The sequence below is a fragment of the Marmota flaviventris genome, chromosome 13 (assembly GCF_047511675.1).
Source record: "Marmota flaviventris isolate mMarFla1 chromosome 13, mMarFla1.hap1, whole genome shotgun sequence".
Lineage (NCBI taxonomy): Eukaryota > Metazoa > Chordata > Mammalia > Rodentia > Sciuridae > Marmota > Marmota flaviventris.
In genome coordinates this window covers 92,213,508-92,229,140 of record NC_092510.1, presented here as the reverse complement: position 1 = coordinate 92,229,140, position 15,633 = coordinate 92,213,508, and the positions used below count along the sequence as shown (strand labels likewise).

The 15,633-nt window shown below is 47.3% G+C and overlaps 1 protein-coding gene across 2 annotated transcripts in view; it reads right to left on the bottom strand.

The window, feature by feature from the left end:
• The window catches only part of Morn5 (MORN repeat containing 5), a 32,350-nt gene that overhangs the window by 5,156 nt on the left and 11,561 nt on the right, over positions 1 to 15,633 (bottom strand). For both annotated transcript variants that reach the window (XM_027944887.2, XM_071600903.1), the window contains exon 4: positions 14,658 to 14,789. In XM_027944887.2, the coding sequence (XP_027800688.1) occupies positions 14,658 to 14,789 (132 nt within the window). The remainder of the gene's footprint in view (positions 1 to 14,657; positions 14,790 to 15,633) is intronic.

Sequence of the window (15,633 nt, the reverse complement as noted above, 5' to 3'; positions counted from 1 at the left end):
CAAATGTGGCCACCTTCAGGTACGGCAGTTGCCCTAATGCACCTGCTCCCCAGTGTCCCTGGGGAAAAAGCCCTTCTGTTCTGGGCCTGGCTCAGGTCCAGGGCCTCTAAGGGCATGCGAGAGGCCAAGGGCACTTGCCATTTCTAGCCTCTAGTATATATAAAAATGAAGAAAGGTCTAAATGAGGCAGTATAAATTATATATTTTAAACATTTATATTTGATAAATTATTGCTTTCAACAGAAACACACAAATGTAATATGAACATATTATTACAGAATTTCACTCAAAAAAGTCTTAAGTTCACAGAGACTGAAAGTGGTGTGATCAGGAAAAGGGGTGTGGAGTCAGAGTTGTCTGATGAACATGGTCTTTCTTTAGTCCTATCACAATCCAGACTTAAGGCCCTTCATGAATGTATGTGCGCTGAGCCCTGTGCCCTCCTGTCTGTCCCCTGTCCCACCCCATGGGCCTGCCTGGACATCAGCCTTCCCTGACTCAGGCTGAAGTCATGGTGGTGTTCACCAGCTTGGGGCAACCACATGGTCCTGGCACAGATTTGGCACTTAAAAAGTATTGACTCAATATATGGTAAATGAATGAATAAAGAAATGTAAATTTGGAGACATAAAAGTAATAGTTTTACCCTGTGGGATTTGGACAAAAGGAGAACAATTTCTTCTCCTCCCTGGGCAAATGAAGCTCCCAAGAGGGCCAGGCAGGCATGCCAAGTGCAGGTCCAGGGCGCCAGCTGTGTTGCCTTGAGGCCATAGATCAGGCAGCCCCACCACACAGAGAGGCTGAGCTGCCTAGGGTCATACCTGAGCACTAACCACACTTGAAGCTCAAAGCTTGCCTGGCCTGTGACCTGCTTCACAGCAAAGGTGGGGAGGGGCCAGTCTGCAAAGGGAATAAGCATGCTGGGCCTGCTGAGGATTAGTGACGTCAGTGCAGTGTGCAGGACAGTATAGAAGAAGAGATCCTGAAAGTCTCAGAATAGCTGCAGGGAAACAGTGATTCCCAGATGGTCAACAGGGAGAGAGACAGCATGGCATGGTGCTTAAGAAGATGCTCTGGCTTTGGTGCTCAGTGCCACTAGTTTGGGCAAGTGGCCTCACCTCCATGGGTCTCATTCCCTCATCTGTGAATGTGTCTGCCTGGAAGGTTTGCTGGGAGGATCCAGTGAGATCATTCCTGAATAGAGCTTCACAATGCGTGGCGCACAGGCAATGCCAAAAAAAAAAAAAAAAAAAAAAGAAAACCAGAAGCTGCTTTGCAAGGTGGGACTTCTGGGTGCAAAGCATGGGCTGGAAGGAGTTCTGGAATCAGATGGGCCTAGGCCAGGTAGTGAGCCTTCAGCTTGCTTGGTGATAGAGGACAGGCCACTCTGAATCTATGAGCTGAGTTCCTGTCTGTACTTTGGGTTGAAACAGACTTCCTGCAGAGGGCACAGTGAGGCCTAGAGACCCAGGAAGTAGAAACTACATCCCTCTGATGGGTCCTTAATTCCCAAACTAGATGCCTACAAGGGACCATCCTTAAAGGACTCACCAGGACACCCCTAGGACTTCGGGTTCCCTGCCAGGATGTGGGGAGCTAAGGGAGGAGAAGGTCTTTACACAGGATCAACATCATAAGGATTAAGCACGATAGCTCAGTTAACAAGTTTTATTCAAAGCCAGGAGGGCAGGCCAGGGCAGGTGAGCCCAGGTAGGGTAAACAGGTAGATTGGGGTCACTGGGTACCCCACCTCTTGGCACACCTTTGGGCTAGGCACATCTGCGGTCACCATGGCTATGCAGGTCCTGCCTGTGAGCTGGGGGTGGGATGGGGGCTGGGAAAGAGAGAAGACCCAGAAGAAACTGAGTCTGGCCAGGGGCAGAGAAAGAGCCACCTAGGGGGCCTGGCTCTGTGTATTTCGTCCTTCCTCAGTGAATGAGAAGAGGTTGCCCCCACTTAAGACGAAGTAGTAAGGGGAAGGTTTAGAAGGGTGCAATAATTTGCCGTTCCTTCAGGGCAGAGGGGAAGGCTCAGCGTGCTCTGGTACTGGTCACAACTGGTGAAGCAGGGAGTGTGTGCACATGCACAAAGGTGTGTGCTTCCATCCAGTTTTTCTCACACAGAAGAGTGAATTGGTGTGTGTGCCTAGGGGTCTGAAGTCTAAGTATGTGTGAGATCACACGTAGAGGGAGGAGGCACTGCCCACCTGCAGAGGGCCCTGTGCTCATCCAAGATGCCCAGACTGGCAGTGAGCCTGGAGCCAGGCCAGGCACAGGAGCAAGAGGGTTTCTATCATGGGGGCTGCTCTCTTTCTTGGGGTCAAGGCCCATGCTAAAAAAAACTCTAGGCTGGGATCCCAGCCTGTGGGCTGCTCCCACACCCTCTGGCAAAGGCAGGGCTGTGTAGGCAGGTGCGGCAGGGCCACAGGGAGGGTGGCAACACCCAGGCCTCCCTGTCATGACTCCTGACAAGAAAGAGGCTTTGAACTTCACTGGCAATGGTGGTGGCCAGAGGCCAAGGCCACAGCATCATCAATATTGACTGAGGGGTCATTGCCCAGGCAGAGCCTCCAAGGGCTGGTGGGAGGCCTTGGGGCTGCTCTTGCTTTTCCCTGTAAAGAATCATCTTTGGAGGTGGGTGGGGGCTGCAGGTGAATTGGGGCAAGCCGCTTCATCTGCTGGGAACCAGAGGTGCAGGGCCCAGCACCCACCAGCTTTTCAAGGCCTATTCAAATGTAAGAGGCTTGGAAAAAATGATTGACTCTAAAATATCAAAAAGAGAAACCATAAAACTGAAATTAATAAATGTTCTAATTAATACATTCAGATTTGATTAATTAAACTTAGAAAGCAAACAATTTCATTATACTTGAATTTCCATTTGCAGGCTCGATTTCTTCATTTTGCCAGAATTTTCCAGCATGCATATGACTCTCAAGAAATCACAGCCAATTGTTAAACTTGTAGTTAAGCAATTAACCAAGCAAAGTTAAAAAGATCCTTTCAAAGTTTTAAGAGCAAAAAAAAAAATGTGTATTCAATGTGGGAGTGTGGTTACATTCTGTTTTAATACATTGAAATAATTGGGGTAGGGTCTCTAAGGTCAGGCAGCAGGATTAGGGATATCACTGGGGAGGGGTGAGTCGGGCAGGGGATAGAGCTGCCTGGTATTAGGAAGCCCTTCTGTGTGTCAGGTGTGGTGCCTGGCAGGCACTCTGCATGCCCCTTCTCACGCAGTCCTCAAACACCTCTGTGAATGTGCAGTTGGTGTTCTCTCAGTTGTATGGTGGCACCCAGTTGATAGGTATAGGGAAAGTGCCCATAGTCACAATGAGCCTTGGAAATCTCTTAGGGAGCCATAAGCTGGAGAAGAACATCTCATTAAGTGCCACACAGCCATTCTTCTGACATTGCTGGGACAGTTACTCCTGCTGTTGAGGTGTAGATGCATAGTGAGCTTGTATTTGTGAGCAATACAGATCCTTAAATACTAGAGCAAGGTGATCCCAGGATCGGAGGCACCCAGGGACAGAGGTCACTGACTCAGGCCCTCACACTCCCTCCAGAGCAAGTGTGTGCTGGGTGGAGGGGTACACATTCACCAGCACTGTCTATAGCTATTCTTCTTGCTTCCTGCTTTTATTTTATGAGTACTAATAATTGGATTTGTGTTTGCTAACCACATTCATGATACCTAGCCACCCTACTTAGGCAGCTCAGAGAAGCCAAGTGCCACAGATACTCTGTCAGTGTAGCCTTGCTCACTCCTGCTCTCTGGCTGCATGTAGACAATGGACTGAAGGTGGCCTAGCAGTTGGGAGCCCATTGTTCAGTTGGCAGATGCTGAGGACTCCATTAGGCCAGGGTTGTGGGGACACTGAGTGATGGTAAGTAGGAATCTACAAAACTCCATGCAAGACTAGAATTCATTGAGTCCTTGAAGCAATCTGCAAATTCAGTGCTGTCATATGTTTCACAGGGAGGGTATGGAGACTCAGAGAGGTGAAGATATATTCCTGAGCTCACACAGCTAGTGAGTGGATGCAGGGTCATAGTCAAGTCTGTCTTCAGAGCTGCTACCCATAGTCACTACCCACTTCCCTGAGAAACCTTTCTACAACTCCAGTCCTTACTGCTTGCTGTCTGAAGGACAGATGCCAAACTCCCCAACCAGCACTCAAGGCCCTAGATCCCTCTGCCTCGAATGCCCCACCCAGACCCACTGCTGTACTCCTGTCAAAGCCCGAAGGAGGCCTCCTTGATTCCTCCCTGACCCCCAAAACACCGGCAGATCTCAGGGTTCCGTCCTGAGTACCCTGGGCCCCTGGATCTCTCTGTGCATTTGTCCATGCTGTTCCTTCCCTTCTGTGCAACAAAATCCTGCCCTTTAAGGCCTGGCCGGGCACCTCCTTGTCTAGGACATCATCTTGACTAGGCTGGGGACACTCTCACTCTTCTCTGTACTCCCTCAGCCAATGTGATTCTGGCTGTGGTAGCACCAGAGAAACAGGGGCACGCCTCACTTTTAGGGGGAGACAACCTCATGTTGGATATTTCAAATTAAACATAAGCATAAATATGACAAGGACTAGAGAGTTGTGTTGGGCTGCCTTCCTCATGTGTCTTGGATGTTCTGTGTTATTTTTATTACTAAACTATATTTATTACTAAACTATATTTAATACTAAGCTATATTACTAAACTAAACTCAGGCCCCACCCAGGCTTCTGTCCAGAGAACACCCAACCCAGTCCTGTGACCATCTGTTTATGCATCTGGTTTGTGGGGTAGGTGCTGGGTCTGGCTCCTACCTGAAAAATCCTAGTGTACACAGTGGCTCAGTGAAGGCCTGTGTCTGTGGGGAGCTTGGGAGTCCAAGGCTCTAGATGGATAAGAAATGATGTGGATGGTGGGGCCACATTTAGAACAGAATGCCAAGGGCAAGTCAGATCAGGAACCTGCAGGCCTCTGGACCAGCTTTGAAACTGGCATCAAAAGCAGATGGGCAGAGGACACAGGGCAGCATGCCAAGGTGACAGTGGCTCCTCCTTTGGATGTGAAGTTAGGGAGGCCACTGCTTTTCAACTTTTTACCCTAGGGTGCAAAATAACCACCACTTCAATTGCTGGTATGTACCAAGCACTCGGCTGGGTGAGTTCTGTTCTCTACCCCTAGCATTTTCTCCTTCATGCTCACATAACCCTGTGGGAAAGGTCCTATTTTTATCCCCATTTTCCAGATGAAGAAACTGAAGCTCAGAGAAGTTAGAGACTAGCTCAAGGTCACACAGCTAGTAAGCAGATCTGGCTGACTCTATGCCCAGCTCCTAATCTGTCTGCCTCTCTTAGACCTGAGGTTGAGCCAAAGGCTCTAACTTCCAGAGTATGAGCTGAGGATGAGAGGTGAGGCGCTTGCCCCATGGGCTTTGGCCCTGCATGCACTTCTATTAAAGGAGACAAACAAACCATGCTGGTGCTGGCTGGGCTGACTCCAGCCACGGAAGGGGAAGCTGTGTCCCCTGGATGCCTCCAGACTGCTGTGGGGGCGGGGGACACATTGTTACTGATGGGCACTATGGCTGGAGGGGGATTTCCAGGGCCTGTGAAGTTGGGCTCAAGGGGCAACTCCGCAGGTCAGGGAGGGGCGGGCAGGGGCAGGCTGTTACTCTTAGAGTAGAGATCTTGTCAGGAGCCTATGGATGGCTTCCAGGTGGCCGGTCCTGCCTTCTGTGGGCAAACTTCTGCTGATGGGTTCCAAAACCTGGGTAGAGTATTCATAGTTTGGCCTAGATTCTTAGAGAGGTTCATGACACAGAAAGGCCACAGCATGTCTCATTGGTTCAGAGTGTGGCCTCTGGTGTCAGAGAGATCTGGGTTCCAATTCTGATTCTTCCCTTTAATAGAAGCAAGACAAGTAAATAATCTACTTCTCGAGCCTTGGTTTCCCCATCTGCCAAAGAGGGATAATGGCATTTCGTCAAAGGACTGGAATGTGATAAGTCCCTGGCAGTGGAGGCTTGGATGCTCAGAGCTTCCCTTCCTACCCTTTTTGCTTATAGCAAATGCCATGTCTGCTGGCAGCGACGTGCGATCGCAAGGGCATTTCATTTGGCAGTAACGAGTGTGATATTATCCCTCCACAAAGCCTTCATTACAGTGCTGCTGACAATACCACAGATAAAGCAGGGATGCCCCTGCGTGCCAGCCTCCAGGTGATTATCACATTTGGGTAAATTGCCTTTTGTCTTGCTGGAGAGATGACGGGAGGGAGCTGTGCGGGAGACTCACTCTGCCATTTTGCAGAAACCGCTAGGGAGGCATCATGGAGAGGTAGCTGGGTTTTCAGAAAGAGCTGTGGCTGGCAGTGGGAAAGCAGGGCTCTGGCCCCAGCTCCACATGGCCAGGCTGTGTGGGGTCGGGCATGTGATTTGCCTTCTAGATCTCAGGTTTCTCACCTGTCTGAGAAAGGCTGTGATTTCAGATTGGTTTGGTAGAGGCATTGAAAGTCCCTTGGTCATTGGCCAGGTTTTTTGTTTGTATGATTCTGTGGTTCTGGTATGGGAACCAGGGCCTCTCTCATGCTAGGCAAGTGCTCTACACTGAGCCACCTCCTCAGCACTCTGGCCATTTTTTTTTTTTAAAGACAGGGCCTCACTATGTTGTCCAGGCTTGACTCAAACTCCTGAGCTCAAGTGATCCTATTTTTCTGTGTTATTATGAGGATTAGATGAAATGAAATGAAATAATGCCTGTAATGTGCTCACATCAGCACCTGGAACATAGCAAGCAGGCAGTAAACACTGGTTATTATTATTATCTTTATTTTTCACCTGAAATTGAACATGGATACTTTTGTATATCAATAAGGTTTATCTCTCTGCTGCTATTTTTTAATGTCTACATTGTATTCTATTGTAAGAATATACCGTATGTTATTTAACTAGTCTCCTTCTGTTGGACATTTGAGGTGTTCCCAGTTTTCAACGTGTTTAAACAATGCCAGAGCTGGGTACGGTGGTGCACACCTGTGTAATCCCATCTACTCAAGAGGCTAAAGCAGGAGGATTGCAAGTTCAAGGCCATCCTCAGCAACATAGTGAGACTATCTCCAAAAATAAAAAGGGCTTAGGACATAGCTCCCTGGTAGAGCTCCCCAGGTTCAGTGTCTCGTACTACAAAACCCACCAACTACAATAATGCCAAGAAACTTTAGAAGGCCAAAGTGGTCTTTCATTTCTAGGTGTTCACTCTGCAGCTTAAATGTCACCCTCTTCTAAATTGTCTGGGGAGCAGATAAACACCAATGCTGGGGCTTCTTGCCCATACCTCTTTGAATAGATGATCTTGGAGCTGGCCAGTCAGAGTGGAAAGAGGAAAACCTTGGAAGGAGATGAGACTGAGTGTGAATCCTATTCCTGCAAATTTCCTGGGGAATTCTTTACCTCACCAAGCCTCAGTTTCTTCATTTGTCAAACAAGGCTCCCAGGAGGATTCCCCCCCCTCGTCTATAGAAGGGTTCAGGGCATGGTAAATGCTCCTTCAATGTTACCTTTCATTGCCATCGTCATCTTCATCTTCCTCGTTCTCATCCTGGGTGAAGCCCCTGTCACCTCCCAAAGACTCTGAATCACACAGTAGGTCACTGCTCAGACCCCAATTCACACCCCTTCTTTCCAGTGTCCACTTAACAGTGTACATTCAAATGAGGCTTACGGTTGATTTTAAATTCTGTCTGGAACCCATAGGTTCAAACGCAAAAAGGCCCTCTCTGCAAATAATCACTGGTGTGTGATATTTTTAAGAAGCCAAAGCCATTGTTTCTGATTGAAGGAAAGTTGGTGCTATTTTGAAGAGCAGCGCGATTAAGCGGTGGCGTTATCTCTTTAACCATTGGGAATTATATGCTGTTTGAAAGATTTGTGAGCTCTAGGACATTTGCCAGATGTGCTTGATTCGACATTTCAGACAACAAAGGGGATAATGTTGGCGGGAATCTTGACGGCATTTCTGATGATCAGGATATTCTTTGAGGATGGTACTGAGACCTTTCGGGGAAGAATTTCAGCTTTCACATAAACTAATTTGGGATGCTCACTCTCTGTCTTCCACAAAGCAAATTTAGTTCATTGTTAGTTGTATATGTTAAAATGGTTATGAGGGTTTTTTCTTTGAATATTAATAATGTGCCTTTCATCGGAGACACTCGCATGGGGTATCATTAATTGGGGGGAGGGAGTAAGGATTAGTGGTGCAGTTATTTTGCAAATGATTCCTACGAGTAACGTTGAGGCAAGCAACAGTGACATGAAAGAAATACACGTACAAACCGCCAACACGGCTTGGGCTTAGCCTTCCTGAGAGGATTGAAAGAGACATGTAGGAGGGGGCAGGGTTAGTTAATCTCCCAATTTCCCATCATATTAAAGGCAATTATCTCAAATATCTTCAAATGTTTCCTTACTGGCTCTCAGTGTATAAAGAAAGGACCGCTTTTCAAATAAGGTAGTATCTCATTCTAGGGACCATAGTGTTTTTGTCTTAAGACTCTAAAAGGACCTTTTCATTCATTTAGGAAGCTTACTGAGCTCCCGATGCATTCTAGGAATTGTGCCTGGTGGAGGAACAACTATGAATCAGACATGCCTCTGTCTAGATAAATATGCATACAGAATAAATTAGGGCAATGCTGGCAAGAAGGACAAAAGGAACAGTATATTAGTCAGTTTCCTGTTGCTATAACAGAATACCTGTGACAACTTATAAAGAGGAAAGTTTTATTTAATTCATGCTTCTGAAGGTTCCAGTCCAAGACTGGGCAGCCCTGTTGCTTTGGGCATCTGGTGAGGGCAGCATATCATGGCAGGAGCACATGGTTGAGCAAACAGCTTGTGATGACAAGCCAGAAAGCCAAGTGGAAAGACTGAGGGTCTCCTTGGATGGCATGTGCCCAATGGCCTAAAGACCTCCTATAAAACCCCACCTTCTAAATGACCATAGCATTTCCTAATAGTACCACCGTAGGTACTAAGCCTCCAAAAATGGACCTTGGGGGATACTACCCATAGTCAGAACACATCAAACAGGCTTTGGGAAGATTTGGGTTCAAATCTAATTTTGTCACAAGTTGTGTAACCATGAGCAAGTTATTAACCCATCTGAGACCAGGTATAGTAATTATGGCTCATGCAAATTACCCTATTGAAAAGAGTGGGTGAGGACTGGGGTTGTGGCTCAGTGGTAGAGTGCTTACCTAGCATGTGTGAGGCACTGGGTTCCATCCTCAGCACCACATAAAAATAAAATAAAGGTATTGTGTCCAACTACAAATATATATATATGGAGAGAGAGAGAGAGAGAGCGAGCAGGTGAGATAAGCTGGTAAGCTCCTCCACGAGGAGCATTCCTTTTCCACCTCCTGTCTCTGAGTTGTGGATGAGCAGGGGAAGCTGCACACCTTTCTTTGGTGATTACTAACAACGATGTCATGGCTTTCTGTTATTTGCTAAGCATTGACAGATGAGGAGGAAGGTGATAGGTGGAGAAAGGAGGAAGGGCAATCTGTGCTGGGGGAATATGTAAGGAGGTAAAATGTGCAGGATTTGTGTCCCAATGCATGTCAGCTAGCCTGGCTGGACTAGGACAGGGGATAGAAGAGGTCAGAGGATGGAAGATGGACCTTCAAAATTAGGCCAGGACTGAGAGCCTGCAGACCCCAAACTCCCACCAGCATTTCATTTCCCAAGTGAAAACCTGTGGAGGCAGAAGGATTGAGAATATCTAATCACATTTGTCTCCCTAGAGACTTCTTTGCTCTGCAGCAGTTAGAAAAAGCTTAACAAACATCAGGGCTTAACTTTCTTCTCTCTCCTCCAGCCTGAGTGAACAATTATCCTAACACCAGACACAACTACCGATCACTGCACACCTGTCCTGGCCCAGGTGCTGTACTATGTATTTTGCATACTGAATCTCATCTTTCCTAACCACAACTCCTCCAGAGAGGTATATTGCCCATTTTACAGATAAGGAAACTGACATTCTAAGCAAAAGTAATCTACTTATGATCACACAGCTGGTCCATGGTGGATTGGGGACTAGAGATCCAAACCCAAGCAATTTCAAGAATTGGAACAACCAAACAAAAGCTTTGCAGACCAGATGTGGTCTGAGAGTCACTGGGTTGAGACCTCTGATGGCTGTTAAGCTGCTTTGAAAACTTGAGAGTGCTTAGAAATACAGTAGATTGCTTTCATTATTCAGAATAATAAGTTGTATATTATGTGCCAGGTATTGAATTTTGTATAATTGGTTGAAGAATACGAGGGACTTGCAAGCAGGTGCTCTGCCTGCCTGCTTGCTTTTTCTTTTACACTTAATCAGCTCCAACTCATGGGACTTGTGTGAGATGCTGGGGACATAGTGAGATTCAGATAGTCACATGGTTCCTGTCCTCAAGCAGCTCCCAAATAAAGATACTTCCACTGTCACTGGATAAATACTGTTAGGGAGGCTCGGGAAGGCTACAGAGGATAGACCTCTAATGCAGTCAGGGCAGTGGAGAGGGCCAGGTGGGTCAGGGAAGGCTGTCTAGACAAATACTCTACAATGGCTAGTCCTGACTCCTACAGGGACTATGAACTAATTTAGTGCATAGCAACCTATATTTAACAGAAATAAATAGAGGAGAAAAAACCATAATACATTGTATATGCAAAGATACACACATGTGCATGCATGCATGTGTATGTGGGAGAGAGAACGGGGCCATGATATAAAATTCTTTACTGTGAGCTATATAGTCAGAATATGTTGCCTGCCCTGATCCTTTGGCATGTTGTAGGTGTTCAAAGCCTTTTTGAGGAGTGGAAGGATGGATTTAAATTTTTATAGGCTGAGGCAGGGGGATGGCTTGAGCCCAGGAGTTCAAGGTCTGCCTGGGCAGCAAAGCAAGATCCCATCCCTCACACAAAAGAAAAATGATTTGCACAGCAATCCAGCAAGGTACCACCCTTCCCAATTAAGAAAGACGTTCTCCAACACCCACATCCAGTAAATTGAGCATGTTTTTAGTTTAGCAGCAGCTGGGTTTTATCAGTTAGGCCTAAAGCAAGCTTCTGACTAGGGAAAATGAGCCCACAGGAGACAGGGAAAGAGCCGAGGTCTGAAGAGAGGCCTGAAGGGGAACCGAAGGCAACTCTTTGCTGGTGCCCCAGTCTGTGACCTGCTAAAAAAATAAGTGCCCAGCCCTGACCCACCCAAGTGGCATGGCTTCTTAATAGCAGTGGCAGAGGCACTGTGTTTACTGTGGGATGTGGCCTCAGTCACCCACGCCAGGCCCAGAGAGCCACTAGCTCCTGCCTCAGGATGCCAACAGGAAGCACTGTTTATGGAGGCAGATTGGAGGGAAAGGCCCTGAGCAAGACAAGATGGACAGAGTGCAGGTCAGTCCCTTGCAGAGGGACATGAGTCAGGGGTAATGACTAGGTGTCCAAGAACAGAGGCTCCCTTTTAGTGGTTTTCAGGACACTCTGAACTTGGTCCATCTTATAATATCAGGACCAAAATATCCTTTGGCTATATTCTCCTCCATCCTCAACTCTTAAGGTTGGAAGCACCCTAGAAATTATCCAGCCCAACTCCCTCATTTTACACATGAAGAGAAAGGGGCCCAGAGAGGGAAGGCACTGATACAAGGTCAGCCGGCAAGCAGCCGGCAAGAGAGGTAGGGCCAGGACTGGGAATCCAGATGCCCCTCTCCCACCATCTTACCAGAAAGGTCTTCTATCTAATTTTGCCCGCTTTGGCCTCTTCTCTAAACAGAGAAGTCTTTCTAAAGGACAAAGCACTTACTATTTGCTAAGACCTTCCCTTAGTCCCCACTGTCACATGGCGAAAAGACACTCAAGATCTTTCCCACTGCTGTAACCCGGACTCTTGGGCTTCCTCTCTTGCTCTTTTCCCACTCACATAACATAATCTCATGATCCTGAACTACTTGGGCTGCCTAGAGGTAAAATATTCTCTCCCAACTCTGAGCTTTTACATGTGCTGTTTCCTCTGTTTTTAACACTCTTCCCAACTTTGGGTATTTTTCTGCTCTTTTCTAGGTTTCTGAATAGATTCTGGTTATTCCAGAAAACCTCCCTGGCCTGCTGGCCTCCAGACTTAGGTGTCCCCACTAACTTCTCTGGCAGTGACTCTATTATTATGACTTACTGTACCATTAGTTTCTCTGCTTCTTGACAGATGATTCTGACATTATTACCACTACCATGCTTAACAGGAGCCAGATTCACAGCTGGTACTCGACAAATACCTGCAGACTCTCAGGGTCCATCATTCTATAGGCTTCCTAAGAATGGTCTTCTCTTCCCATGATGTGTTATTAGCTTAATCACCAAGGATGGCTTCTTCTGCCCACAGGATTCTGGGAATCATCATTTCTTGTTCTCAAGTCATAACATGCTTTTTTAATGCTTCTGTGATGGACACAATCTCTACCGGGCCTCTATCTCATTTCTCCTTTGGGGGAGAGGTGAGGTATCTTCGGGAAGAATGATTGCAACTCGTTATACAAGAAAGCATAGAGAACATGTCTGTAGAGGGCGGGTGAGGATGTGGACTGGGCCAAATAGAAGCTGCTCACTGGCCCCCTGTACTCTGCTTTGCCATGCGGGGCCTGGGGCTGACTGGACTACACTTCTGCTTTGCCGACAGCTCTTGCGGAACCGAGGAGTCACATTCTTTTCTCTTCTGCTTGATGTTCATGTCAGTGTTGCTCAGAGTGACACTCATTTCATGTCCAGTTTCCAGGAGTTTTTTGTTTTTAACCTACACTCCCAGAGTCAGCTTCATCCTTCTTTTTGGAGGCTCTGCTGACCAGTGTACCCTTCTCAGAGGCCAAGGGTCCCAGCTCTGCAGGGCCCCTCCTGAGTGCTCCCAAAGAGCCAGCCCGGCTGGACAGTGCCCTCTTGGAGGCCTGACTGTGGTTCCTTGAGGTCCCTCCATGGACCTTCCAGATCCTCCTAACCCAGGCTCTTGATGCCGGCCCGAGTCCTGGAGGCAGGACTCCTCCTGCAGCTGCTTGCTCTGCTACCTCAATGCTACCATTTGCCTTTTGGGTTTCCAATAGCCACTTAGCGGAGCTCCCGATATTCAGTTCTTTCTGTTTTCTGGCTGGCCCCTGACTGATACAAGTGGAAACAAGGTAGACAGTCCCTTCCCACATGGATCTGACAGATATTAAGCAAATAATTACAGAAATGAGTCGTTAATTACAGTTGAATTTTGGATACCTGAGGAAAAACACAAAGCCTTTTTGCATATCAAAGTCCTGAGAAGCCTTCAATAAATAAACCTGGTCAGGACTGCTGGATGTGACAACGCCTTAGCTCATCTGACCAGGGAAGCCCGCAGTGAGCCTGTGAGCATTCAGCAGAATTAGTGCTCTACAGAGTAAACAGTGCTCTGTGTTCATGGAGAAAGACTTTAAAGAAACATGAGTCAGGACAGTCGGGGAGCACACGTTGGCCCAGTTCCTCCAATGCCCCAGCTCCGGGATTCCAGCCACAGACATGTCAACCATTTGCTTTGCTCTAATACCTTCCTCAGAGGCAACTTTCTGATCATTATGGCTGTCATTATTGGAGAGGATGCTGTCCACAACCAGTAAATCCATTCTGGTCCATTCGTGAGTTTCTTTCTCATGACAGAGCAAGGTTTCTGGACCTGAGTCTCTAGAGGGACCAACGATCCCTTAAGACCATATGCAGAATGTGCGTGTGAACATGTGTACTTGTGGGCATGCATGTGTGGGCATCAGGTCCCACAGCTACAGTTATTCCTAGTGGACTGTGACTCCAGGAAAGGGATTAAACGTTAAGGGTCATTGCATTACACAAAAATGTTCATGTTCTTATTTGTGCGCTGGGCTCCTGTGAGTTAAGGCACTGTACATCAGTCCTTCTCAGCCTGCTCAGCTTTGTGTTCACTTCCCCACTTGAACCCTCCAGCTGGCTGTGCCCAGCGGCCTTCCTGGGCCACGCGGCATTGCTCCTCCCTCTGCCTGAGTCCATGCTCCTTCCTCTGACAGGAACCCTTTCCCCTTGCCTGGGCTCAATTCCCAGTTACTCTTCAGGCCTCCACTTAGTTGTCATATCCTTGAAACCTTCTTTGACTGGCCAGTTCTGAACTCGGAACTCCTTAATCATGCTTCCATAGTACCGCTCCCACCTCTCTGGGACACCTATTTTCCCTCCTCCCAGGGCCATACTTTTCCTTCTGGTGGTGCCTACTCTATGACACAATCAATTGTTTGCAGGCCTTGTCTGCTGCCTGTTCGAATCGAAGCTCCTTAGGGAAAGGGATTCGTGTCTAGCTTTGCTGACCAAGCCCAGTGTCTAGCACAGAATAGGTGTCCATTACATGCTATTGAAGGAATGCATGCAAAAATGACTACTTCGGTCCTTTCAATGCTACACTCACTTGTGCCATCACAGTTATATGTCCTTGACCCCACTCGAAGACTATGTACAGACTTACCAGCACAAAAAGTCCAATTTTTGTCTTGTCATCAAAAAGTTCTTTCTGATCAAATGCAAAGTCTTATATGTGGATAAAGAGAAGAGAAAGCATGCCAAGGGTGTCAGAATAAACCCACCTGCGTTTCTCAGAAAGCGGTTGCTATAGTCCTTAATTATCCGCGTGTTGGGGTCGTAGAAGCCATCTCCACAATCATAGGAGGCTGGGGGAATTGTTCTTGGTGGGTCCATGTTGGTGAGTTGAGAGATACCTTGAAAAGGTACAACAAGCGATTAGTTTACTACCAAGGCCCAATCCAAACCAATGCCCCCTTGAGACCCACTGTGGATGGATGCTCATATTGAACTAAACGTTCCCTGGGTTAGAAGAAAACCAAGCAAGAACAGAGACGCAAGGAGATTTCTGAAAATGGGCCTGTGGGCAGGATCTTGGGAATGCTACTCTGTCTTTCTCCTGATCCCTACTCTTCTCCTTGCTCCTCTCCTTCTTGGATTACCTTGATAAAGTATTCAGGTTCTGGAGTCAGTGAGACCCTGAGCCTGATTCAGAGTTGCCCAGGTGGACAGGAGGGCAGGTCCAGGAGAGGGATGGCATTCAAAGTGTGGGCAAAGGCCACAGGTATGAGTCCTCCAGCTTCACTCAGAAACCTTGTGGAGCAGAGTACATAGGAGGGAGAATACAAGGAAGGAAATGGGTCAGGGGGACAAGGGTCAGAGAGTGGAGAAACTTGACTCTTACCTAGTTACCACAGTGGCTGCCATTTATTGAGTGATTATTTGTGCCAGGCATTATGCTTCTCTCATTTCATTTGCTCCTCAGAGCAACCCTGTGGCTCCATTTTATAGATAAGAAAACCAGCCGGTGTGGTGGTACACACCCGTAACCCCAGAGCCTCAGGAGGCTGAAGGCAGGAGGACTGCAAGTTGGAGGCTAGCTTTAGCAACTTAGTGAGGCCCTAAGCAAGTTAGTGAGACCCTGTTCCAAAATTTAAAAAATAATTACGAAAGGTCTGGGGATGTGGCTCAGTGGTAAAGTGCCCCTGGGTTCAATCCCTAGTATAAAAAAAAAATTTATGTGTGTGTGTGTGTGTGTGT